The 27,631-nt window shown below is 48.7% G+C and overlaps 1 protein-coding gene across 2 annotated transcripts in view; it reads left to right on the top strand.

Moving 5' to 3' along the window:
* The window catches only part of LOC140720705 (C-type lectin domain family 12 member A-like), a 353,185-nt gene extending 326,638 nt beyond the window's left edge, over positions 1-26,547 (top strand). The window contains exons 4-7 of one of the 2 annotated variants that reach the window (XM_073035534.1): positions 15,715-15,857; positions 16,243-16,307; positions 17,245-17,425; positions 18,420-18,503. In XM_073035534.1, the coding sequence (XP_072891635.1) occupies positions 15,715-15,857; positions 16,243-16,307; positions 17,245-17,425; positions 18,420-18,488 (458 nt within the window). In that variant the 3' untranslated portion in view covers positions 18,489-18,503. Of the gene's footprint in view, positions 1-15,714; positions 15,858-16,242; positions 16,308-17,244; positions 17,426-18,419; positions 18,504-26,009 lie in introns of those variants that run through there. The other variant, XM_073035536.1, reaches the window with a different exon arrangement.
* Positions 26,548-27,631: the final 1,084 nt, after the last annotated feature.

Raw genomic sequence — 27,631 nt, 5'->3', positions numbered from 1 at the left:
TACAAGAAGACATGGCTTTAAGGTAAGGGGTGGGAAGTTCAAGGGGTGTATTAGAGGAAGGTTTTTCACTAAGAGAGTGGTTCGTGCGTGGAATGCACTGCCTGAGTCACTGGTGGAGGCAGATACACTCGTGAAATTTAAGAGGCTCCTCGATAGGTATAAGGAGGAATTTAAAGTGGGAGAGGGGCTTATGGGAGGCAGGGTTTAAGGCTCGGCACAACATTTTCGGGGCCGAAGGGCCTGTACTGTACTGTACTATTCTATATTTTATGTTCTGTAACACAGACACACCCCTTAACCGTGATAAAAACACGGTCCTTACCGTAAGAAAATCAAGACTCATCCTGACGCCGACACGCCATTCACCATAACATCAACAATGCTGTCACCGTAGCACGTTCACGACCTTTAACGAGACACAGATACACTCCTGACCGCGACACTGACACGAACTTCGCCGTGCCACGCACGTCGTAGTCACACTGACCACGACGTACTCTTCACTAATATCGACATGACCCTGACCGTGATCAGCGTGATCCGCTCTGCACTGCACCGTGACAAAGACTCACACGTCACTGTAACACCCCTTACCGAGACAGTATCACCCCTCAACATAACACCGATGCACCGCTCACTGAGGCAAATACCCACACCTTTTCCTAACACAGGAACACCCTCACCGTGATACCGACACCGAAATTCACACAGACACCGAATAGTACTCTGCGTGACACCGTCACATCGCTCAGCGTGACCCTCTCGCACACACCGCGACCATGACGTCTCTCACTGTGACACAGACATAAAGCTCTCTGTGAGACCAGCACACCCCTCACCATGATACCGATACTACACCCACGGTGACGCCACAAGGCCCTGACACCCTGACATTTTCCTCGTCTTGACATCGAAACACACTTCACTGTGAACCGGTACACCTCTCGCCGGGGCATCGGATCCAGGGAGGTTTGTCCAGGTGGATCCAGAATTGGCTTACCTGCAGAAAGCAGAGGGTTGTGGTACAGAGTGTAAATTCAGATTGGAAGGTTGTGACCAGTGGTGTCCCACAAGGATCGGTTCGGGACCTCTACTTTCCGTGATTTTTCTGACGACCTGGATGTTGGGGTAGAAGGGTGAGTTGGCAAGTTTGCAGACGACACAAAGGTTGGTGGTGTTGTAGATAGTGTAGAGGATTCCCGAAGATTGCAGACAGACATTGATAGGATTCAGAAGTGGGCGGAGAAGTGGAAGATGGAGTTCAATACGGAGAAGTCTGAGGTTGTGCACTTTGGAAGGACAACCTCCAAGGCAGACTACAAAGTAAATGGCAGGATACTTGGTAGTGTGGAGGAGCACAGGGATCTGGAGTACTTGTCCAGAAACCCCTGAAAGTTGCCTCACAGTAGACAGGGTAGTTACGAAATCCAGTGGTGTGTTAGCTTTCATAAGTCGGGGGATAGAGTTTAAGGTTTAATTATGCAGCTCTGTAAAACTCTGGTTAGGCCACACTTGAAGTACTGTGTGCAGTTCTTGTCGCCTCACTATAGGAAGGATGTGGAAGCATTGGAAAGGGTACAGAGGAGATTTACCAGTATGCTGCCTGGTTTAGGGAGTATGTATTATGAACAGAGATTTAGAGAATTAGGGCATTATTCTCTACAGAGAAGCAGAATCAGAGGAGACATGATAGAGGAATAGAAAATATTAAGAGGAATAAATAGAGTGGACAGCAAGAGCCTCTTCCCCAGGACACCACTACTCAATACAAGAGGACATGGCTTTAAGGTAAGTGGAGCAAAGTTCAAGGGGGATATTAGAGGAAGGTTTTTACTCAGAGAGTGGTTGGTGCATGGAATGCACTGCCTGAGTCAGTGGTGGAGTCAGATACACTAGTGACGTTTAAGAGACTACGAGAGATATAGGGTGGGGGATTATATGGGAGGCAAGGTCGGCACAACATTTCGACCAACGGCCTATACTTTGCTGTGTCTGACCCCGGGATTTTGTGATGGGATGGGGTGGACGGAAAATCAGTCTGTGACTGACCCCGGGTGTGTGTGTGGAGAGACGGAAGGGAGGGATCTTCTCTGTGTCTCTGACCCCCGAAATATAAAATCGAATGGAATGGAGGGAGCTTCACTCTCGTGTGGATATACTAAACATCTCTCTTTCCCTTTTGAATTTATTTCAAGATGCTTTGAAACAGAGTTAGAACAATGTTGCTTCGCCCCATCGTCTGCTCTGAAAAATAGGGCCAATGAACAGTGAATCTCTCTCCACACCGTCCATTACATTCGCCGGTAGACAGGCACAGAAACTGGGATCCTTTCACACAGTCCCATCACACATTCCCGGCGTCAGTTGTAAAGTGAAGATCCGTCCCTACCGTCCGATCACACAGACTCGGCGGTTTAGAGTCAAAGTGAAGCTCCCGCTGCACTGTCTCATCAAATAGTCCTGTTGGCAGACATAGAGTGAAGTTCCCAAAACACTCTCCTAAAACACATTACTCTGGTCAGACACAGAGTGAATCTCCCTCCACACCGTCCCATCACACATTCCCGGGGTCAGACATTGAGTGAATCTTGCTCCACACAGTCCCATCACACACTCCAGGTGTCAGACACAGAGTGAATCTCCCACCACACCGTCCCATCACACAGTCCCGGGGTCAGACACAGAGTGAATCTCCCTCCGGACCGTCCCATCACACACTCCCGGGATCAGACGCAGCGTGAGGCTCATGGTGAATCTTCCTCCCCTCCGGCCCGTCACACGCTGCCGGGGTCAGTCACAGGGTATAATTCCCCCTAGACTGTCTTATCACACACTCCTGGGATTGGGACAGAGTTAAGCTCCCTCCTCAACTTCCCATCAAACACTCCGGTGTCAGACTCATATTGTATCCCATGCACACCGTTCCACCACACACACCCGGGACAGAGACATGGTGAAGCTCCCTCCACACCATCCCATCACACACTCCTGGGGTCAGACACATGGTCAAGCTCCTTGCAGACCGTTGGTGTTATTTCTGCTCATTTCCACCGGGTATCGATCTCTCGGTTCTCAGCTTCTCTACGTCTCTGCGAGTACAGGCAGGTCGTGTGGTTTCACACGACTTTCACCCAGTGACTGCCAACTCACCAGCCCTCCACAGCCTTCACTCCCCTCTCCTTCCCTCCTCAGTTCTACCTCTGGTCTCACACACACTTATTATCCTTGAGACACACACACACACACACACACACACACACACACACACACACACACACACACACACACACACACACACACACACACACACACACACACACACACACAATCTCTCTCTCTCTCTCTCTCCGAGAGAAGACAGGATCACAGGATTGAGAAACTCTGGAGCGCCGAAGTATTTGGGATTGCTGAAAGGGGAGGGAGTTTCCCCACTTTTTTTTCTTAATCCGGTAGCGTGAGCCTCAATGGAGCGGGGGAGGGAGTGAATATCACTGAATATCTGAACCCAAGAGTGTGTTATGGGACGATGTGGATGGTGCTCCCTCCAGTGGCTAATCCCGGGCAGTGCACGCTGCGACTGTACGGAGAGAGCTTCACTCAGTGTCCAACTCCAGATGGGTGAGATGGGATTGCCTGTTGTGAGCTTCAGTTCTTTTCTGACCCTGAGAGTGTGTTCGGGACGGGAAAGAAGGGGCTTCTCTCTCTGTCTGCACCCGGGGGCGTGCAGAGACAGATGTATCACCAGTGATTTTCGAGACGGGATAGTACGGGGTGAGCCTCCCTCTGTGTCTGAGTCCGGGAGACAGGTGATTTCGGTGTCTCCAAGCATAATCGATAAGCAGAAAGACCAGACAGGCTGTGTAATTCCCTGGTGCGGCCGAGTCTGTATGGGGAAATGATACAGGTCTATATCATTAAGAGAGACACCGGTAGACCAGACACCGGTGTAATAGTCTAGAGCGGCGGAGACTGAGCTGGGGAGAGATACAGGTCTATATCATTATGAGTGATACAGGGACACCAGACAACTGGTGTATTAGTCTAGAGCGGCGGGGACTGAGTTGGGGGGAGATACCGGTCTATTTCATTATGAGTGTTACAGGGAGACCAGACAGTCGGTGTATTAGTCTAGAGCGGCGGAGACTGAGGGGGGAGGAGATACAGGTCTATATCATTATGAGAGATACAGGGAGACCAGACAGACGGTGTATTAGTCTAGTGCGGCGGAGACTGAGGTGGGAGGAGATACAGGTCTATATCATTACGAGCGATACAGGGAGACCAGACAGACGTTGTATTAGTCTATAGCGGCGGAGACTGAGGTGGGTGGAGATACAGGTCTATATCATTATGAGAGATACAGGGAAACCAGACAGACGGTGTATTTCTCTAGAGCGGTGACAGGCAGTAGCGTGTCCAGGCATTGGAGGGAGATGGACATTGCGTAGGCAGAAAGGATTTCACTGGTATAGCCCAAAATTGTGGCCGAAGGGCCTGTTCTTTTCTGTGATTTACGTTCACTGCTGTACAGGAGAGTAGGCACTGATTTGAACTCGGAGAGTGGGAAGAGCAGGGGTGAATTTAATCAGGGATAATGACGATTAACAAAGTCGATGAACGATTTTTCCACAGACAGCATGGACAGTGAACGACCCGCAGGGAGAGACCGATCAGACTCAACCATATGGCTAATCTGTGTTTTAACAGCGACCCTCATTATCACGGGTATTTGTTGGAGGATTCATGGTGCGTTTCACACCCCTCGGAACGACGAAACCGCAGAGAACATCAATGGCCACTGTAACAGCGACACATTCCCAACATTACCCCGAAACACCTTCATTCTGATACCAAGACACCCCTCACTGTGGTACTTACAAAGACTACGACATATCCCTCACCGTGACCCCGACACAACCCCCATCAACACATCGCTCAACGTCATACCGACACACAACTGACAACCATAGAACCATAGAACATCACAGCACAGAAACAGGCCTTTTCGCCCTTCTTGGTTGTGCCGAAGCCAAGTCCTACCTCGTCCCACTGACCTGCACCTAGACCATATCCCTGCATACCCCACTCATCCATGTACCGGTCCAAGCTTTTCTTAAATGATAAAAGTAAGCCTGCATTCACCACTTCAAATGGCGGTTTATTTCACACTCCCACTACTCTCTGTGTGAAGAAGCCCCCCAATAATGTGCCCTTTAAAATTTTCGCCCTTCACCCTTAATCCATGTCATTCGTTCCTTTTTTCTCCCCTCACCTCAGTTGAAAAAGCCTGCTTGCATTCACTCTATCTATACACAACGTAATTTTATACACCTTTATCAAATCTCCCCTCATTCTTCACGCTCCAAAGAATAAAGTCCTAACCTATTCAACCTTTCTCTGTAACTCAATTTCTCAAATCCCGGCAACATCCTCGTAAACCTTCTCTGCACTCTTTCAACCTTATTAATATCCTTCCTCTAAGTAGGTGACCAAAACTAAACGGAACACTCAAATTCGGCCTCATCAATGTCTTATAAAACCTCGCCATAACATTCCAGCTCTTATCTTCAATAATTTGAGATATAAAAGCCAATCTGCCGAAAACACTGTTTACGACCCTATCTACCTGTGACGCCACTTTTAGAAAATTGTGTATCTGTATTCACAGATCCCTCTAATCTACTGCACTCATCTGTGTCCTACCATTTACCTTGTATGTTGCACCTTGGTTTTTCCTTCCAAAGTAGAATACCTCACACTTGTCTGCATTAATTCCATCTTCCATTTGTCATCCCACTTTTCCAGCTGGTCCAATTCTCTCTGCAAGCTTTCAAAATCTTCCTCACCGTCCAATGCACTTCCAATCTTTGTATTATTTGCTGATCCAATTCACCACATTATCATCCAGATCATTGATATAGATGACAAATAACAATGGACACAGCACTGATCCCTGTGGCACACCACTAGTTACAGGCCTCCACTCAGAGAAGCAATCCTCCACTACCACTCTCTGGCTTCTTCCATTGAGCTAATGTCTAATCCAATTTACTACCTCACCATGTAGACCTAGCGACTGAATCTTCTTAACTAACCTCCCTTGCGGGACCTTGTCAAAGGCCTTACTGAAGTCCATGTATAGAACATCCTCTGCCTTCCCTTCATTTACTTTCCTGGTAACCTCCTCGAAAAACTTTAATAGATTGGTTAAACATGACCTTCCGCGCACAAAGCCATGTTGACTCTGCCTAATAAGTTACTGTCTGTAGATCATATCTCTTAGTACTCCTTCCAATAAATTACCTACTACTGACGTCAAACCTACCGGCCTATAATTTCCCGGATTGCATTTACAGTTTTTTGAACAACGGAACAACATGAGCTACCCTCCAATCCTCCGGCACCTTACCCGTGGATACTAACATTTTCAATATATCTGCCAGGGCCCCAGAAATTTCAACACTACTCTCCTTCAAGGTCGAAGGGAATACTAATACTCTGTCTGCTCATGGGAATTTATCTACTCTGATTTGCTTCAAGACAGCAAGCCCATACTCCTCTTTAACTGTTGAGGTTCCGTGACCTCACTACTTGTTTGCCTTATTTCCAGAGGCTCCTTGCAATTCCTTAGTAAATACAGATGCTAAAAAAAAACACAATTAAAATCTCCCCCATTTATTTTGGTTCCAGACATAGCTGAATGTTCTTTTCTTCAAGAGGACAAATTTTATCCCACAGTTTTATACTCCTCAAGCACATTATTTGCTCCTTGTTGCCTATAACTTTCATACATCTCTCTCTTCTTCTTTATCAGATTTCCAATACACGCTTTTTCGATCATTTCACATTTCTTCAAATTTCCCCTTTTTCCAGTTTAGTACCTCAACCCGAAGACCTGATCTATATTTATCCATGACCAAGTTGAAAATAATGGTGTTATGATCACTAGACTCAAAGTGTTCCCCGACACACACTCCCGTCACTTGTCCTAACTCGTTTCCTATTAGGAGATCTACTATAGCATCCTCTCTAGTTGGTACCTCTATATATTGATTTAGAAAACTTTCCTGATCACATTTTACAAACTCTGACCCGTCAGTATGGGAGCCCCAACAATATGTGGAAAATTTAAAATTTCTTACTGTCACAACTTCATGTTTCCTGAAGTTGTCTGCTATCTCTCTGCAGTTTTGCTGCTCCAATTCTCGCTGACTGTTGCGTGTTGTGAAATACAATCCCATTAATGTGGTCATATCATTTCTGTTTCTCAGTTCCACCCAGATGACCTCGGTAGACAAGCCCTCTAATCTATCCTGCCTGTGCACTATTGTAAAATTTTCCTTGACTAGCAATTCCAACACACACCCTTCATCCCTTTGTCTCTAACACCTCTGAAAATTCGTATCCCTGGGACATGAAGCTGCTAGACCTGCCCCTCCTATAGACAAGTTTCTCTAATGGATATTAAGTCATAATTCCATGTGTTAATCCACGCCCTCAGCTCGTCTGCCTTCCTCAAAATACTCCTCGCTTTTAAATAGGCAAACCGCAGAAGATTATTGCCACCACACACAGCTCTTCTATTTCTGACTTTGCATGAACTTGTAACATCATATATTTTCACCGACGCTCCACTATCTGCTCTGGCACTCTGGTTCCCATCCCCTTGCAAATCTAATTTAAACCATCCGCAATTGCACTAGCAAACATCCCTGCAAGGATATGGGTCCCCCTGTAGTTCAAGTGAAACCCGTCTCTCTTGTACAGGTCCCACCTGCTCAGACGAGATCCCAAAGATCCAAAAATCTGAAACCCCGTCCCCTACACCAGTTCTTCAACCACGTGTTCTTCATCCAGAGCATCCTACACTTTCCCTCACTGGCACGTGGCAAAGAAAACAATCTTGAGTTCACTACCCTCGAGGTCCTGCTTTTTAACTTCCTACCAAGCTCTCTAAACTCACTCTTCATGAACTCCTCACTCTTTCTATCTATGCCATTGGTACCGATGTTCACCATGACATCTGGCTGCTCACCCTCCCACTTCAGAATTCTGTGCACGAGATTAGAGACATCCCTGACCCTGGCACAGGGGAGGCAACAAACCATCCTGGAGTCACTGTCACGACTACAGAACCTCCTGTCTGTACCTCTAACTATCGAGTCTCCTATCACTACCGCTCTCCTCATCTGCCCCTCCCTTCTGCACTGCAGAACCAGACTCAGAGCCAGAGTTCCGGCAGCGGCAGCTTGTCCCGGGTAAGTCATCCGCCTCACCAGTATCCAAATCGGTATACATGTTGTTCAGGGGAATGGCCACAGGGGATCCCTGCTCTGTCTGCCCTTTACCCCCTCCATCGCCTGATGATAACCCAATTACCTGTGACATGCTTCATTGCCGTAACTACCTCCCTGAAACTACTATATATAAACTGCTCATTCTCGGGAATGGCCCGGAGGTAATGCAGCTTCTGCTCCGTTTCCCAATCGCGGTTTGTTAGGAGCAGCTGTTGGATTTACTTCCTGCAGGCTTCGTTGACAGGGACAGCGGGCATCTCCCTGACTTCTCCCATCCTGCAAGAAGAGCTTTCCAGCATCCTGCCTGGCATTCTCTCTACTCTAAACTAACGAAACAAAACTTACCGGAACCTACATTTGATAAGGTTCCACGCGGTAAGCTTATTCAGAAAGACAGAAGGCATGGGATCCAGGGAAGTTTGACCAGGTGGGTTCAGAATCCGTCTGCCTGCAAAAAACAGCGGGTCGTGGTGGAGGGAGTACATTCGGATTGGAGGGCTGTGACTATTGGTGTCCCACAAGGATCTGTTCTGGGACCCTTAATTTTCATGAATCTTATTAACGAACTGGATGTGGGGATAGAAGTCTGGGTTGGCAAGTTTTCAAACGACACGAAGATTTGTGGTGTTGTGGATCTTGTGGAGGATTGTCAAAGATTGCAGAGAGACATTGACAAGATGCAGAAGTGGGCTGAGAAGTTGCAGATGGAGTTCCACTCGGAGAAGTGTGAGGTGGTACACTCTGGCAGGACAAACTCAAAGGCAGAGTACAATGTAAATGGAAGGATAACTGGTACTGTGAAGCAGCAGAGGGATCTGGGGGTATATGTCCACTGAACCCTGAAAGTTGCCTCACAGTAGGATAGGAGTGTGGAGTGTTATGGAGCTTATGGAGTGTTAGCTTATATAAGTCCGGGGATAGAGTTTAAGAGTCGCGGGTTAATGGTGCAGCTCTATAACACTCTGGTTAGGCCACCCTTAGAGCACTGTGTCCAGTTCTGGTCACCTCACTGTAGGAAGGCTGTGGAAGCATTGGTAAGGGAACAGAGGAGATTTACTAAGATGCTGCCTGGTTTTGAGAGTATGCATTATAATCGGAGATTAAGGGAACTATGGCTTTACTCTCTGGAGAGAAGGAGGATGAGTGGAGACATGATAGAGGTGTACAACATATTAAGAGGAATAGACAGAGTGGACAGCCAGCGCCTCTTCACCCGGGCACCACTGCTCAGTACAAGAGGACATGACTTTAAGGTGAGGGGAGGAAAGTTCATGGGGATATTAGAGGAAGGTTTTTTACTCAGAAAGTGGTTGGTACGTGGAATGCACTGCCTGAGCCAGTGGTGGAGGCAAATACACTAGTGATATTTAAGAGCCTACTAGACAGGTATATAGAGGAGTTTAAGGTGGTGGGTTATATGGGAGGCAGTGTTTAAGGGATCGGCACAACATTGTGGGCCGAACGGCCTGAAATGTGCTGTACTATTCTATATTCTATAAAACGGACATACCCCCAACCGTGATAAAAACACGGCCTTTACCGTAACCCAGTCAAGAGTCGTCCTGACACCGACACCCCATTCACAATAACATCGACAATGCTGGTCGCACGGTCACGACCTTCAACGAGACACAGATACACTCTGACCGCGACACTGACACGACCATCGCCGTGACATACTGGCCGCAACGTACCCCTCACGTGCATCGACATGTCCTGACCGTGTTACTGATAAACTGTTTAAGCGACACAGACACACATCTCACCGTGACACGGAGGTACCGTTACACCGTGACACCTTCACGCACATCAGCGTGATCCCCTCTGCACTGCACCGTGACAAAGACTCACACGTAACGGTAACACCCCGGACCGAGGCAGTATCACCCCTCAACATAATACCGATGCACCGCTCACTGAGGCAATTACCCACACCCTCACCCTGACACAGACAAACCCCTTAATAGATACCGACAGCGAAATTCACAATGACACAATGATATCGACATAGAACTCTCCGTTGCACCGACACACACCTCAGCGTGTGACTCGCGCACACACCGTGGCCATGACATGTCTCTCACCGTGGCAATCACATACCCTTCTCTTTGCGACCGGCACACCCCACGCCATGACACTGAGACACGTCATTGTGACACGGCACACCTCCCGCCGGGGCACAGAAACTCCTATCACAGTGACAGCGACACGTTCCTCACAGCAACTCGGACATGCCCCGCACGATACTGACACAGACGCCCATGGTAAGAACAAAACCTTCATCGGGACATTGATATACCCCCTAGCTTTTCACAGACACATCCCGTAAGGTGGCGCCGACGCCACTCACTGTACCACCAGCAAATCCTTCACTGTGACACCCTTCACCGTGACACTGACACAACACTCTCCGTGTCCCGCTCGGTAGCGTGACGCTGACTCACATGTCACTGTAAACGCTAACCATCCTTCACCATCTCTCTCAGTATCACAGATTCGTCAGTGTAATATCACCTCCGACCCAAATTGCCATGAGTTAAACTCAACCGTTCAGTCCAAGCATTTTGCGCTCAACTCTAATCTGTCCGATCTTAAACGAATGCACAACGATCTCCGTCACCAGTTCACTGAGATGGAAGCGAAGTACAGATCTGTCAACGAAACCAAGGCTCAAATCTGCGAATTGTTGACTAGCAGAAGAGGTGAGGCATCATCCCCCTCTTTCACCCGCTCCTCATCAAAGGGCAGGCATGGAGAGAGGAAACGCCACTCTTTGTTTGACATCGGGAGTGTGTGAAGAGATGGTTCACTCTGTGTTTGATCCGGTGTTTGTTTGATGGGGCTGCATGGAGGAAGTTGCTGTCTATCACTGAATCCAAGAGAGTGTGATTGGACGTTGTGGAGCAAGATTCACTCTGTGACTGACCCCGGGAGTGTGTGATGGGACGGTGTGGAGGGAGCTTCACTCAGTGTCTCACCCCGCGTGTGTGTGAATGGACGGTGTGGAGGGAGCTTCCTTCTGTGTCTCACTCCGGGAGTGTGTGATGGGACGGTGTGGAGGGAGCTTCACTCTGTGTCTCACCCCCAGAGTGTGTGATGGGACCGTTCAGAGAGAGCTTCACTCTGTGACTCGCCAGGAAGTGTGTCATAGGACGTAAGCAGAGAGGTTCACACTGTGTTGAACTGGTGAATGTGCGATGGGACCGTGTGGAAGCAGCTTCTCCCTGTGTCTGACATTTTGCTCTGTGGTGTGTGGAGAAACTGTAGAGGGAGAGTGACTCTTCCTCTGAGAGAATGGGAGAGTTTATAAAGCGAGCAGATTGAGAGGGGGGATGTCATTTCTTCGGCAGTTTGGACGGGGCCCGACTACGCAAGCGCGTGATGGTCGGCCTCTGAAGCAGCTAGATGGTTTAAAAAACGAACAGATAAAGGGAGCGGAGCAGTCGAGTGCCCTGCTTGCAGGATGTGGGAAGTCAGGGCGAGCCAAATTGTCCCTGATGACTACACCTGAAAAGGTGCATCCAGCTGCACCTTCTAACAAACCGAGTTAGGGAACTGGAGCTGGAGCTGGATCAGCTTCGGATTATTCGTGAAGCAGGGGCAGAAATAGACAGGAGTTTCTGGGAGATAGTCACCCCTAAGAGTCAGGGGACAGGTTGCTGGGCGACCGGAGAACATCCCTGTGGCTGTTCCCATCAACAATAATTACACCGTTTTAGATACAGTTGATGGGGACAACCTACCAGGGACACGTTGCATTGGTCACGTCTCTGGAACGAAACAAGGCCCCGAGCTCAGAAAGGAAGGACCGAAAAGAGGAGAGCAGTAGAGATAGGGGATTCAATAGTTAGGGGGCAGATAAGAGGTTCTGTGTGAGAGATTCAGAATCTCGGATGGTCTGTTGCCTCCCTTGTGTCAGGAACCGTGACGTCTCGGAACGAGTTCTCAGCATTCTCAAGAGGGAGTGTGAGCATTCAGATGTCGTGGACCATGTAAGGATCAATGACGTGGATAGGAAGAATGAGGAGGTTCAGCAAAGAGAGTTTAGGGAGTTTGGTACAACATTTAAGGACGGGACTCCAAGATTGCAATGTCAGGATTGCTACCAGTGCCACGTGCCAGTGAGGCTGGAAACAGGTGATAATTCAGCTAAATACGTGGCTAAGGTGTTGGTGCAGGAGGGAGGGCTTCATGTTTCTGGACAATTGGGTCTTGTTGCAGGGAAGGTGGGGACTGTTACGACGGGACGGGTTGCACCTGAACTGGATGGGGACTAAAAATCCTTGCGGAAAGGCTTGCGAGTGCAGCTCCGGGAGGTTTAAACTAGATTTGCAGGGGGAGCGGAACCAGAGTGTTAGAGCAGATAGTGAGGTGGAGAAAGATAAAAGTCATGCGAGAACTGCAAGTATAATGCATGGAGCAAAGCCAGATCTAACATATAAAGAGGCTTAGAGGAAAGAGAAACAGAATAAAGAGTATAAATGTAGTAAGGTAGAAGGGATAAAATGCGTGTTCTTCAATGCAAGAAGCGACAGGAACAAAGGAGATGAACTGAGTGCTTGGATACGTACATGGAATTACGATGTACTGGCGATTACAGAGACGGCTGGCACCAGGGCCGGATTGGATTCCCAATATTCCTGGATTTCAGTGGTTTAAAAGGGATAGAGAGGAAGAAAGGGGGAGAAAGGGTGGCGTTACTGGTCTGGAATAACTCTACGGCTACAGAAAGGGTGGTTAATGCAGCAGGATCCTCCTTTGAGTCAGTGTGGGTGGATGTCCGGAGCAGGAAGGGAGCAGTTACTCTACTGGGGGTATTCTATCGACCTCTTGTAGCAGCAGAGACATCGAGGAAAAGACTGGGTGGCATATTTTGGAAAGGTGGAAAAATAACAGGGTTCTTGTCATGGATAACTTTAACTTCCCTAATATTGATTGGCACCTGATTATCTCCAATGGTTTAGATGGGGCAGAGTTTGTTAAGCGTGTCCAGGACGGATTCCTGTCACACTATGTTGATAAGCCTACTAGGGGGAATTCCATATTGGATCTAGTATAAGGATTTAAAGCCTGAACTTGCGGGTGGGGATTGGGATGACGTATTTGCAGGGAAATGTAATATGGATGTGTGTTTGATGTTTAGGGATCTCTTGCAGGATGTTAGGGATAAATTTGTCCCGGTGAAGAAGATAAAGAATGGTAGTGTGAAGGAATCATTGGTGATTAGTAAGGTGGAAAATCTAGTCAGGTGGAAGAGGGCAGCGTACATCGGTTTATGAAGCAAGGATCTGATGGGTCTATTGAGGAATATAGGGTAGCAGGAAATTAGCTTAAGAAGGGGCTGAGGAGAGCAAGAAGGGGGCATGAGACGGCCTTGGAGAGTAGGGTAAGGGAACCCTAAGGCATTCGTCAATTATGTGAAGAACAATAGGATGACAGGTGTGAAGGTAGGACCGAATAGAGATAAAGGTGAGAAGTTGTGCCTGTTGGTTGTGGAAGTGAGCAAGGTCCTCACTGAATACTTCTCTTCGGTATTCACGAATGAGAGGGAACCTGATGACAGTGTGGACAAAATGAGTGAGGTTGAAGCTCAGGAGCATTGCTGATATTAAGGGAGAGGAGGTGCTGGATTTGTTGAAGTACAATAGGACGGATAAGTCCCCGGGGCCTGACAAAATAGTCCCCAGGCTGCTCCACGAGGCAAAGGAAGAGATTGCTGAGACTGGCTCGGATCGTTCTGTCCTCGTTGTCCACTGGAATGGCACAGGTGGATTGGAGGGAGGCGAATGTTGTGCCTTGTTCAAAAAAGGTAGTAGGTATAGTCGAGGTAATTATAGGCCTTACGTCTGCGGTGGGAAAGATGTTGGAAAAGATTTTTAGAGATAGGATCTACAGGCATTTGGAGAATCATAGTCTGATCAGGAACAGTCAGCAAGGCTTTGTGAAGGGCAGATCGTGTCTAGGAAACCTCTAGAGTTCTTTGAGGAGGTGACCAGGTATATAGATGAGGGTAGTGCAGTGGATGTGATCTATATGGATTTCAGTAAGGCATTTGATAAGTTTCCACACGATAGACTTATTCATGAAGTCAGAAGGCATGTGATCCCAGGAGGGTTGGCTTGCCTGCAGAAAGCTGTGTGACGTGACGGAGGGAGTATATTCCGATTGGAAGTTGTGACTAGTGGTGTTCCAAGAGAATCGGTTCTGGGACCCCTACTGTTCGTGAATTTTATTAACGACCTGGATGTGGGGTAGAAGGGTGGGTTGGCAAGTTTGCAGACGACACAATGGTTGGTGGGTTTGTAAATAGGGTAGAGGATTGTTGAAGATTGCAGAGAGACATTGATAGGATGCAGGATTGTGCAGATGGTGTTCAACCCGTAGAAGTGTGAGGTGGTACACTTTGGAAGGACAAACACCATGGCAGAGTACAAAGTAAATGGCAGGATACTTGTTGGTGTGGAGGAACAGTGGGAACTGGGTTTACATGTCCACATATCCCTGAAAGTTGCCTCACAGGTTGAAAGAGTATTTAAGAAAGCTTAATTGTTGGCTTTTAGAATTCAAGGGGTAGTGTTTTTAGAATCGCGAGCGAATGATGCAACTCTATAAAACGCTGGTTAGGCCACACTTGGAGTACTGTGTCCAGTCTGGTTGCCTCTCTATAGGAAGGATGTGAAAGCATTGGAAAGGGTACAGAGGAGATTTACCAGAATGCTGCCTGGTTTAGAGAGTTTGCGTTATGAACAGAGATTACGGCAGCTAGGGCTTTACTGTTTGCAGAAAGAAGGAGGATGAGAGGAGACATGATAGAGGTATACATGATATTAAGAGGAATATATATAGTAGCCAGCCAGCACCTCTTCCCCAGGGCATCACTGCTGAATACAAGAGGACATGGCTTTAAGGTAAGGGGAGGGATGTTCAAGGGGATTGGGATATTAGATGAAGTTGTTTTACTCGGAGAGTGGTCGGTGCGTGAAATGCACTGCCTGAGTCAGTGGTGGATGAAGAATCACTAGTGATATTTAAGAGACTATTCTATAGGTATATGGAGGAATTTAAGTTGGGGGATATATGGGAGGCAGGGTTTAAGATTCGGTACAACATGGTGGGCCGAATGGCCTGTTCTGTGCTGTACTAATCTATGTTCTATATCTGTGTCTATTTGACGTGTGTGCTGAGGTATTTTCCTCCGGGAGTGTGTGATGGATGGTGTGGAGGGATATTCACTGTGCCTGATCTTATTAATGTGCGAAGGGACGATGTTGGGGGCAGGGAAATTCTCTTTGTGCTTGACCTCAGGTGAACGTGATGGCGTGAAATTCACTTTCTGCGTCACGCCGGGTGTGTCTGATGGAAAAGTGTGCAGGGGGATTCACTCTGTGTCTCACTGATCCTTGTTCGTGATTTCCAGAGCAAACCTGTTCCGAGAAATGGGTCATAAATAAAGACCGGTGTTATTACGTTTCCACGTTTGTAACAACTTTATACAGAGCGATTCAAGATTGTTCAAACCGTGATTCAAGGCTGCTCGAAATCAATTCAAAGGATGAAGCGGTATGTGTCACAGCACGGGAAGATCCCACAGTAACACAGAAATCATCACACACCCTCAGGCACACAGTAAGCACCCACAATACACTCCTAGCACACACTCCCGGGATCAGACACAGAGTGAAGCTCCCTCCACACCGTCCTATCAAACACTCCCGGCGTCTGACACAGAGAGCATCTCCCTCCACACCGTCCATCACACACTCCCGGTGTCTGACACAGAGTGAATCTCCCTCAACAGTGCCCCGCCACACCCTCCTGGGGTCTAACACACACTGAAGCTACCTTCACAGAGTCCCGGAAGGATTCCTGTTGTAATTAACTGAGAGAAGCTCCGTATCATAGTTTTCGATTCTTGGCATTAATAAAGTAAATTTAATTTTCCCAGAACTTTGTATCCCGCAACCTTGTGGACCTAAGCCGTATATACTGGATTGGAAAATGCGAAAACAGGTGAGATTTGGGCTGATCTGTCGGGTGAGAGTCGGGTATTATGATAGTCCTGACGGGAGAAATTAGAATTCGTTTTCGGTCTGAAGTAGTTTTGTGGAAAAAGTGAGGGGTATTGGGATTTGTTTGTATGTGGGTAGGGGGTAGCATTTTGGGGCCGACACATGTCTGCCGGGGAAGGACAGGGCAGTGGGAATATTTCGGAAACTGCCAGGGGGCAGTGGGGAGAGAACAGCACTCAGGGATTATTTTGGTACTGACGCATGTGGGTGAGGAGAGCGCGGTGCAGTGGGATCATTTTGGAGATAGTCGCCGGCCTGTGAGGCGAGGAAACAACAGTGGGATTAGTTTAGTGAATGACTTAGGTCTGGGGGGCGAGAGTAGGACAACTGGATTAGTTTGGAGACCAGTACAGGGCGATGGGCACACAGTGGGTTAATGAGATTAGCTCGGAGCTAGTCGCCAGGCTGTGAGGAGAGGGAGGAACAGTGTGATTCTTTTGCTGAATGACATAGATCTGAGGGGAAAGAGCTGGGCAGCGGGATTAGACGGTGGGAGAGTGGGGTTTGTGCGGGGACTGAAACAGATCAGAGGGGAGAGGGTGGGCCTGTTCGATTCGTCTGGGGACTGACTGAGGACTGTGGTGAGGAAGCGGTTCGGTGGAATTAGTTTGGGGGGTTCGGGGCTGTGGGGAAACATTGGGTCAGTGCAATTAGTTGGGGACGGACACAGGATTGTGAGGAGACATTGGGACCTTGGAATCAGGCTGGGTACCGGCACCGGGCGGTGGGGGAGAGCGTTTGAGTGGGAGGAGTTTGGGGTCTGACACAGGCTGTTAGGAGAAAGCGATTTCCTGGGATTAGCTTGGTGACGGTCCGGGCTCGGGTTCTCTGCTGGAGCTGGTTTGTCTCTGTTGAAATTGTTTAACCCTCTTATACAGGAAAGCGAGCTTCCGTCTCCTGTACAAGGGGTCTTCGGGAACGCCCTACTGCAGGCACTGTGATCCGACTGCAGTCAGTAGGATTTATCCTTGCGATCGTGATCAGCGTTTCATCTGCGAGAAGTCGTTGTTCCCGGATATTCCTGAAAAGATCCAGGGTCTCTGTCAACAGCCAGTGGAGGTGACGTGAATCAAATGACTAACTCCAGTCTCCCCTTCACTCTCACTCCCCGATCCTTTCATATTCCCCGCCCATCCTCTCTGCACCTCCCTCCTACTCCAATTCCTCCTCTTAACGCAACAATGTTCTCTCCACCACAAACCGAAAAAACCTCTCTCCCCATCTATCCCCTTCTTTCCCTCCATTCCCCTGTACCACTCTTTCTGCTCCCTCTCCCTTTCTGGTTATTACCTCGAACTTCCTCCGCCCGCTTTCTTCTGCTCCCTCTACCCACCTCTTCCACCTCTCTCCCCTTTTCTTGCCCCTCTCTACATCACTCTCCTCCCTGCCCGTTCTCTCTAAACACTCCGTCTCCCTCTTTCTCCTTTCCATCCAGTCACGCCTCAATACTGTGCCGTCTGTGCCAGTGCGGCCGATTTGAATCATGTGACTACCTCTCTATTTCCCCATTCTCTCTTGGTCAACTGTCAACTTTCCATCCTCTCAAACTCACTCCTCGTCCTCTCTGTCCCTTCCTCCTACCCCATTCTCCAACTGCTGAGGCGTCCCCATTCTCCCCACTACACACCGACAACTGTTGTCCCCATTGATCCCTGGTTTGTGGCCAATTCCATCCCGTGCTTTTCTTCTCCACCCCCTGTTGCCTCGCCCTTTCTCTGCCCGCTCTTTCTCCTGTCTCCTCAGCCAACTCTCTCCCATTTTCTGCTGCCTCTCTACCCATCTCTCCTTGTTCCCTCTCCGTTCTCTCTAAACCTTCCGTACCCTGATATCTCTCTCTCCTTCTCCGTTCACCCCACTCACCACAATCCTGTGCGATCTGGTTCTCGATAACGCAACCTTGGGTGAAAGTCTGTGCCTATTCCCTCTGTCTGTGAGTTGATGCAACTCTGTAAGTTTACAACACTGATCCAGGGCATAAAGGCACAACCCTCCCTCTCTCCATAAACTCGATTTCCTGCAATAACCCGTGGAACTCCATGTACGTTCTTTCCAGGTCAGTGGCATTTTTCCTAAACCAGAATGCCTCACCGATGTCCTGTACCACTGCAACGTGATCTCCTGACTCCCGTGCTCAGCGCTGGTGAAGGGCAGCGTGCCAAGTGTCCTGTCGTATCGAATATTTTTAATCAGAATATCTATTTGATTTTTTTTTTACCTGAAATTTATACGATCGGAAATTTGTTCTTTAGCTTCATCAGTACGGCAAAAATGTATACATTTAATGTAAATTTCAAACATTAATAAACACCGCAAAAATGTCGAGTTAGTGCTCGTGCGTTCAGAGATGTGATGGCGCAGGGTGAGAAGATGTTCCTGAATCGTTGTGTGTGGGTGTTCAGGGTCCAGCGACTCCGCCCTGATGGTAGTAACGAGCAGAGAGCTTCTCCCGAGTGGGGAGAGTACTCAGTGATGGATGCCGCCTTCTCGAGGCATCGCCTCTGGACAATGTCCGCGATGGTGGGGAGGGGTGTGACCGTCAGAGTGGCGGCTGAGGCTGGAACCCTCTGTAGCCCGTTACTATTCTGTGCGTTGCAGCATCCACACCAGGCGGCGATGCGGCTCGTCAGAAAGTTCCCCACCGAACATCCATAGAATTGTCCTCATCTTCACTGAGAGAGCACATCCCCTCAAACTCATAAACCTGTGATCCCTTCTGAACCGAGACAGCTGTGGGATGGTGTTGAACCCAAATGCAGAGTAAGGTCAGGAAGTAATTCAGATTCAGACTCGAAATGAACAAGACGGCACCAACCCAAACCAAAGAAGACTTCTCAAGCAGTCGTACTGGAGACGGAACTCTTCCGGTTGAGCACTGGTTTTACATTCTAGTCTTCTCAAAGTGACTGGGCAGAGGGAAGCTACACGTAATATCTAAATCGCGAGTGTGTGATGGGACGAGGAAGAAGAAGTTTCACTCTATGCCTCTAACAGGGAGAGAGTAACGGGGCACTGCTGGAGGAGGTTTAATCAGGGCGATGGGACAGTGTGGAGAAAGCTACACTCCGTCTCTGACCCCGGGAGTGTGTGATGTGACGTTGTGGAGGGAGCTTCAGTCTGTGTCTCACCCCGGGAGTGTGTCATGGGACGTAAGCAGAGAGCTTCACACTGTGTTGAACTCGTGAATGTGTGATGGGACCGTGTGGAGGCAGCTTCTCTCTGTGTCTGACATTTTGCTCTGTGGTGTGTTGAGAGAATGGGAGAGTTTAAAAAGCGAGCAGATTGAGAGGGGGATGTCATTTCTTCGGCAGTTTTGACGGGGCACGACTACGCAAGCGCGTGAAAGTCGGCCTCTGAAGTAGCGAGAGGGTTTAAAAAACGAACAGATTAACGGAGCGGGCGATGGAGTAGTGGGAGACAGAGTAGGAAGGGTTTGGCTCGAGAGGCTTCGGCGAGCAGAGACCGAGGACGAGCTTGCTCCCAATGAGGTAAGGCTTGGTAAGCTACTTTAATCTAATTCGCTTAGAAATAGGTAATGGAGGCAACAGTTAGGGCAGTCGAGCGCTCCGTTTGAAGGACGTGGGAAGTCAGGGCGAGCCAAATTGTCCCTGATGACTACACCTGTAAAAGGTGCATCCAGCTGCAGCTCCTGACAAGCTGTGTTAGGGATCTGGAGCTGGAGCTGGATCAACTTCGGGTCATTCGTGAAGCAGGGGCAGAAATAGACAGGAGTTTCTGGGAGATAGACACCCCTAAGAGTCAAGAGAAAGGTTGCTGGGCGACAACAGAATACCCCAGCGGCCGTTCCCATCAACAATATGTACACCGTTTTGGAAACTGTTGGTGGGGACAACCAGCCAAGGACACGTTTCATTGGTCACGTCTCTGGAACGAAACAAGGCCCTGAGCTCAGAAAGGAAGGAGGGAAAAGAGGAGAGCAGTAGAGATAGGGTATTCAGTAGTAAGGGGGCAGATAAGAGGTTCTGTGGGAGAGATTGAGAATCTCGGATGGTCTGTTGCCTCCCTGGTGCCCGGGACCGTGACGTCTCTGAACGAGATCTGAGCATTCTCAAGAGGGAATGTGAGCACTCAGATGCCGTGGACCATGTAGGGATCAATGACGTGGATAGGAAGAAGGAGGAGGTTCTGCACAGAGAGTTCAGGGAGTTTGGAGCAAAACTGAATGATGCAATGTCAGGATTGCTACCAGAGCCACGTGCCAGTGAGGCTAGAAATAGGAAGATAATGCAGCTAAATACGTGTCTAAGGAGTTGGTGCAGGAGGGAGGGCTTCATGTTCTTGGACAATTGGGTCTTGTTCCACGGAAGGTGGGGCCGGTTAGGATGGGACGGGTTGCTCCTGAACAACAGGGGGACTAAAATCCTTGCGGGAAGGTTTGCTAGCGCTGCTGCGGTGGATTTAAACTAGATTTGCAGGGGGAGCGGAAACAGAGTGATAGAGCAAATAGTGAGGTGGAGGAGGATAAAGGTAATGAGAGAACTGCTCGTGCATGGAGCAAAGCCAGATTTAACATATAAAGAGGCTTTGAGGACAGAGAAGCAGAATGAAGGGTGTAAAGGTATTAAGGTAGAAGGGCTAAAGTGCGTCTCTTCAATGCCAGAAGTGACAGGAACGAAGGAGATGAACTGAGAGCTTGGATACGTACATGGAATTGCGATGTAGTGGCGATTACAAAGACGGCTGGCACTTGGGCAGGATTGGATTCTCAATATTCCTGGAATTCAGTGGTTTAAAAGGGATAGAGGGGGGAAAGGGGGAGAAAGGGTGGCGTTAATGGTCTGGAATAAAACTACGGCTACAGAAAGGGTGGTTAATGCGGCAGGATCCTCCTTTGAGTCAGTATGGGTGGATGTCAGGAGCAGGAAGGGAGCAGTTACTCTACTGGGGGTATTCTATCGACATCTTGTAGCGGCAGAGGCATCTAGGAACAGACTGTGTGGCATATTTAGTAAAGGTGTAAAAATAACAGGGTTGTTATCGTGGATAACTTTAACTTCCCTAATATTGATTGGCACCTGATTAGTTCCAAGGGTTTAGATGTTGCAGAGTTTGTTAAGTGTGTCCAGGACGGATTCCTGTCACAGTATGTTGATAAGCCGACTAGGTGGGATGCCATATTGGATCTATTATGGAACCAACCGGTTCAGGCCACAAATCTCATAGTGGGTGAGCATCCGGGGGACAGTGACCAACACTCCCTGGCCTTTACTAGTATCATGGGGAATGATAGAATCGGAGAGGACGGGAAATTTCTAATTGGGGAAGGTCAGAAACATAAGGCTGTAAAGCTTGAACTTGCGGGTGGGGATTGGGATGACGTATTTGCAGGGAAATGTACTATGGATGTGTGTTTCGTGTTTAGGGATCTCTTGCAGAATTTTAGGGATAAATTTGTCCCGGTGAAGAAGATAAAGAATGGTAGTGTGAAGGAATCATGGTGATAAGTGAGTTGGAAAATCTAGTCAGGTGTAAGAGGGCAGCATACATGGGGATTAGTAAGCAAGGATCAGATTGGGCTATTGCGGAATATAGGGTAGAAAGAAATTAGCTTGAGAAGGGGCTGAGGAGGGCAAGAAGGGGGCATGAGAAGGCTTTGGAGAGTAGGGTAAAGGAAAACCCCAAGGCATTCCTCAATTATGTGAAGAAGAAAAGGATGACAGGTGTAAAGGTAGGACCGAATAGAGATAAAGGTGGGAAGTTGTGCCTGTTGGTTGTGGAAGTGAGCAAGGTCCTCACTGAATACTTCTCTTCGGTATTCACCAATGAGAGGGAACCTGATGACAGTGAGGACAATATGAGTGAGGTTGAAGCTCAGGAGCATTGCTGATATTAAGGGAGAGGAGGTGTTGGAGTTGTTGACGTACAATAGGACGGATAACTCCCAAGGGCCTGACAAAATAGTCCCCAGGCTGCTCCAGGAGGCAAGGGAAGAGATTGCTGAGACTGGCTCGGATCGTTCTGGACTCGTTGTCCACTGGAATGGCACAGGTGGATTGGAGGGAGGCGACTGCTGTCCCCTTGTTCAAAAAAGGTAGTAGGTATAGTCCAGGTAATTATAGGCCTTACATCTGCGGTGGGAAAGATGTTGGAAAAGATTCTTAGAGATAGCATCTACAGGCATTTGGAGAATCATAATCTGATCAGGGACAGTCAGCATGGCTTTGGGAAGGGCAGATCGTGTCCAGGAAACCTGTAAGTTCTTTGAGGAGGTGACCAGGCATATAGATGAGGGTAGTGCAGTGGATGTGATCTATATGGATTTCAGTAAGGCATTTAATAAGTTTCCACACAATAGACTTATTCAGGAAGTCAGAAGGCATGTGATCCCAGGAGGTTTGGCTTGCCTGCAGAAAGCTGTGTGCAGTGACGGAGGGAGTATATTCCGATTGGAAGTTGTGACTAGTTGTGTTTCATGATAATCTGATCTGGGACCCCTACTGTTCGTGATTTTTAATAACGACCTAGATGTGGGGGTAGAAGGGTGGGTTGGCAAGTTTGCAGACGACACAATGGTTGATGGTGTTGTGGATAGTGTAGAGGATTGTTGAAGATTGCAGAGAGACATTGATAGAATGCAGGAATGTGCAGATGGTGTTCAACCCGTAGAAGAGTGACGTCTATTGTTTTCTGGACTATATTACCTGGACTATACCTTCTACCTTTTTTGAACAAGGGGACAGCATTCGCCTCCCTCCAATCCACCGGTGCCATTCCAGTGGACAACGAGTCCAGAACGATCCGAGCCAGTCTCAGCAATCTCTTTCCTTGCCTCCTGGAGCAGCCTGGGGACTATTCTGTCAGGCCCCTGGGAGTGACGTCTAAGGGATATTGTTTTTAGAGTCGCGAGGGAATGATGCAACTCTATAAAACCCTGGTTAGGCCACACTTGGAATACTGTGTCCAGTCTGGTCGCCTCAGTATAGGAATGATGTGAAAGCATTGGAAAGGCTACAGAGGAGATTTACCAGGATGCTGTCTGGTTTAGAGAGTATACGTTATGAACAGAGACAACGGCATCTAGGGCTTCACTGTTTGCAGAAAGAAGGAGGATGAGAGGAGAAATGATAGAGGGATACAAGATATTAAGAGGAACAGATAGAGTGGCCAGCCAGCGCCTCTTCCCCAGGGCATCACTGCTGAATACAAGAGGACATGGCTTTAAGGTAAGGGGAGGGATGTTCAAGGGGGTTGGGATATTAGAGGAAGGTTTTTTACTTAGAGAGTGGTTGGTGCGTGGAATGCACTGCCTGAGTCAGTGGTGGAGGCAGATACACCAGTGAAATTTAAGACACAATTCTATAGGTATATGGAGGAATTTAATTTGGGGGATATATGGGAGGCAGGGTTTAAGATTCGGTTCAACATGGTGGGCCGAAGGGCCTGTTCTGTGCTGTACTAATCTATGTTCTATATCTGTGTCCATTTTGACGTGTGTGCTGAGGTATTTTCCTCCGGGAGTGTGTGATGGATGGTGTGGAGGGATATTCACTGGGCCTGATCTTGTTAATGTGCGATGGGACGATGTTGGGGCGGGGAAATTCTCCTTGTGCCTGACCTCAGGTGAACGTGATGGGACCGCATGGCGTGAAATTCACTCTCTGCGTCACGCCGGGTGTGGTTGCAGGGAGATTCACTCTGTGTCTCACTGTTCCTTGTTTCTGATTTCCAGAGCAAACCTGTTCCGAGAATTGGGTCACAAATAAAGACCGGTGTTATTACGTTTCGACGTTTGTAACATCTTTCTACAAAGCGATTCAGGTTTGTTCAAACCGTGATTCAAGGCTGCTTGAAATCAATTCAACGGCTGAAGAGGTATGTGCCACAGCACGAGAAGATCCCACAGAAACACAGGAATCATCAGACACCCCCAGGATCAGTCACAGAGTGAATCTCCCTCCACACCGTCCCATCACACACTCCCGGAGTCAGTCACAGAGTGAATCTCCCTCCACACCGTCCCATCACACACTCCCGGGGTCAGGCACAGAGTGAATCTCCCTCCACACCGTCCCATCACACACTCCCGGGGTCAGACACAGAGTGAATCTCCATCCACACCGTCCCATCACACACACCCGGGGTCAAACACAAAGTGAAACACCCTCCACACCGTCCCATCACACACTCCCGGGGTCAGGCACAGAGTGAAGATCCCTCCACACTGTCCCATCACACACTCCCGGGGTCAGACACAGAGTGAATCTCCATCCACACCGTCCCATCACACACTCCCGGGGTCAAACACAGAGTGAATATCCCTCCACACCGTCCCATCAGACACTCCAGGTGTCAGACACAGAGTAAATCTCCCTCCACACAGTCCCTTCACACACTCACGTTGTCAGACACAGTGAGCATCTCCCTCCGCACTGTCCCATCACACATTGCCGGGGTCAGGCACAGAGTGAAGCTCCCTCCGCACTGTCCCATCACACACTCCCGGTATCAGGCACAGAGTGAAGCTCCCTCCACACCGTCCCATCACACAATCCCGGGATCAGGCACAGAGAGAATCTCCCTCCACACTGTCCCATCTCACACTCCTGGGTTCTGACATACACTGAAGCTACCTTCACTGAGTCCCAGCAGAGATTCTTGTTGTAATCAACTGAGAGAAGTTCCGTATCATAGCTTTCGATTCTTGGCATTAATACAGTAAATTTAAATTTCCTAGAACTTTGTATCCCGCAACCTTATGGTCCAAACCCGTACATACTGGATTGGAAAATGCGAAAACGGGTGAGATTTGGACTGATCTGTCGGGTGAGGGTTGGGTATTGTGATAGCCCTGACGGGAGAAATTAGAATTCGTTTTCGGTCTGAAGTAGTTTTGTGGAAAAAGTGAGGGATATTGGGATTTGTTTCTATGTGGGTAGGGGTTAGCATTTTGGGGTGGACACATGTCTGCCGGGGAAGGACAGGGCAGTGGGAATATTTCGGAAACTGGCAGGGGGCAGTAGGGAGAGAACAGTACACATGGATTATTTTGGTACTGACGCATGTCAGTCAGGAGAGCGCGGTGCAGTGGGATCTTTTGGAAGATAGTCGCCGGCCTGTGAGGCGAGGAAGCAACAGTGGGATTAGTTTAGTGAATGACTTAGAGCTGAGGGGCGAGAGTAGGACAACTGCATTAGTTTGGAGAACAGTACAGGGCGATGGGCACACAATGGGTTAATATGCTTAGTTCGGAGGTAGTCGTCGGGCTGCGAGGAGAGGGAGGAAGTATGATTCGTTTGCTGATTGAAATAGATCTGAGGGAAAAGAGCTGGGCAGCGGGATTAGACGGTGGGACAGCGGGATTTGTTCGGGGACTGAAACAGATCAGAGGGGAGAGGGTGGTCCTGTTCGACTCGTATGTGGACTGACAGAGGAATCTGGTGAGAAAGCGGTTCGGTGCGATTAGTTTCGGGTCACAGGATAGTGGGGAGACATTGGGACCGTGGTGTCTGCCTGGGTACTGACATGGGGCCGAGAGGGGAGGGTGGTTGAATGGGATGAGTTTGGGGACTCATACAGGCAGGTAGGAGAGATCGAATTCATGGGATTAGCTTGGGGACGGACTCCGCTCGGGTCATCTACTGAAGCTGTTTTGTCTCCGTTGAAATTGTTTAACCCTCCTGGATAGGAATGTGGGCCGGAGTCTCCTGTACAAGCCGTCCTCTGGAACGCCCGTCTGCATTCAGTGCGAAAGGAGTAACACTTGTCATTATGATCGGCATTTCATCTGCAAGAGGTCGGCACCTTTGTTCCCGGATATTCCTGAAAAGATCCAGAGTCTCTGCCAACAGCCAGTGGAGTCGACATGAATCAAGTGACTACACCCATTTTCTCCTCCTTCTCTCCCCTTCACTCTCACTTCCCGATGCTGTCAAATTTCCTCCCCACCCTCTCTGCCCCTCCCTCCTACTCCATCTCATCCTCTTGTCGCAAACATATTCTGCCCACTAGACACCGACAAATCCCTCTCGCCGTCTATCCCTTTCTTTCCCGCCATTTCCCCCGTCCCGCTCTTTCCCGCTCCCTCTACCTTTCTCTCTACCCCCCTCTCCTCGCCTTATTTCCTCGAACTTTCTCCGCCCGCACTTTCTCTGCTCCCTCTGCCCACCTCTCACATCTCTCTCCTTCCCTCCCCCAGGCGCTCCCTACCTCCCCTTCCCGTTCTATCTCAACCCTCCGTCTCCCTGATATTTGCCTCTCTTTCTGCTTTCCACCCACTCTCACCTCAATCCTGTGCCGTCTGGTTCTCGATAACCCAACCCTGGTTGAAAGTCTGTGCGCATTCCCTCTGTCTCTGACCTTCTCGGGTTTATGTAACTCTGTAAATTTACAACTGCGCTCCAGGGAATGAAGTCCCAATCTTCCCTCCCTCTCTCCATAACTCAGTCCTCCGAGTTCTGGCAGTATCCCCGTAGAACTCCCTGTACAATATATCCAGTTCACTGACATTTTGTCCTAAATCAGGGCGGCCTCACCGACGTCTCGTACCACGGCAACGTCACCTCCCGACCCCTGTACTCAGTGTGACTGGTGAAGACCAGCGCGCCAAGTGTCCTGTCCACCCTATCGGATGTTTTCCACAGGAAACTCTATTTGAGTTATTATCTGAAAGGTATAAGGCCTGAAATTAGTTCTTTTGAAGCATCAGTACGCGCAATGATATCCAATTAAAGTAAATCACAAATATTAATAAACACCGCAGAAATGTCGTGTTAGTGTTGCTGCATTGAAAGATGTGATGGCGCAGGGGAAGAAGCTGTTCCTGAATCACTGTGTGTGGGTGTTCTGTCTCCCGGAGCTGTCAAATACTCCTCCTATAATACCACGCCCAATCCCGTTATCATTCCCGTGAATCCTCTCCAATGTCTAACATCCCCTGTGAGATAAGCGATGGAAACCTGCTCACAAAACTCCAAATGTGACCACAACAGTGACGTATTGAGCCTGAGAATGACGTCTTTGCTTTTACGTCCCAGTCCTCTCGAAATGAATGCTGTCATCGCATTTGCCTTCCTCACCACCGGCTCAAGCTGCAGGTTAAACTTCTGGAAAAGCTGCACGAAGTCTCCCAAATCCCTCCGCACCGAAAATTGTTTTTAACCCTTACATACTGTGCCGGTCATGTTTGACCCGTTTTCACACGTGGCAACAGTAAAAACACCCTGAAGGTTTATACTTTTGTACAGGTGCTACAAATGATTGTACATTGAGGCTGCTCCAGGTCGAATATGACCCTTATCTATTGAAATG

Source organism: Hemitrygon akajei, unplaced genomic scaffold (genome assembly GCF_048418815.1).
Source record: "Hemitrygon akajei unplaced genomic scaffold, sHemAka1.3 Scf000046, whole genome shotgun sequence".
In the NCBI taxonomy this organism is placed as follows: domain Eukaryota; kingdom Metazoa; phylum Chordata; class Chondrichthyes; order Myliobatiformes; family Dasyatidae; genus Hemitrygon; species Hemitrygon akajei.
The sequence above is the reverse complement of the archived record's forward strand: the minus strand, read 5'-3'. Positions and strand labels throughout refer to the sequence as shown.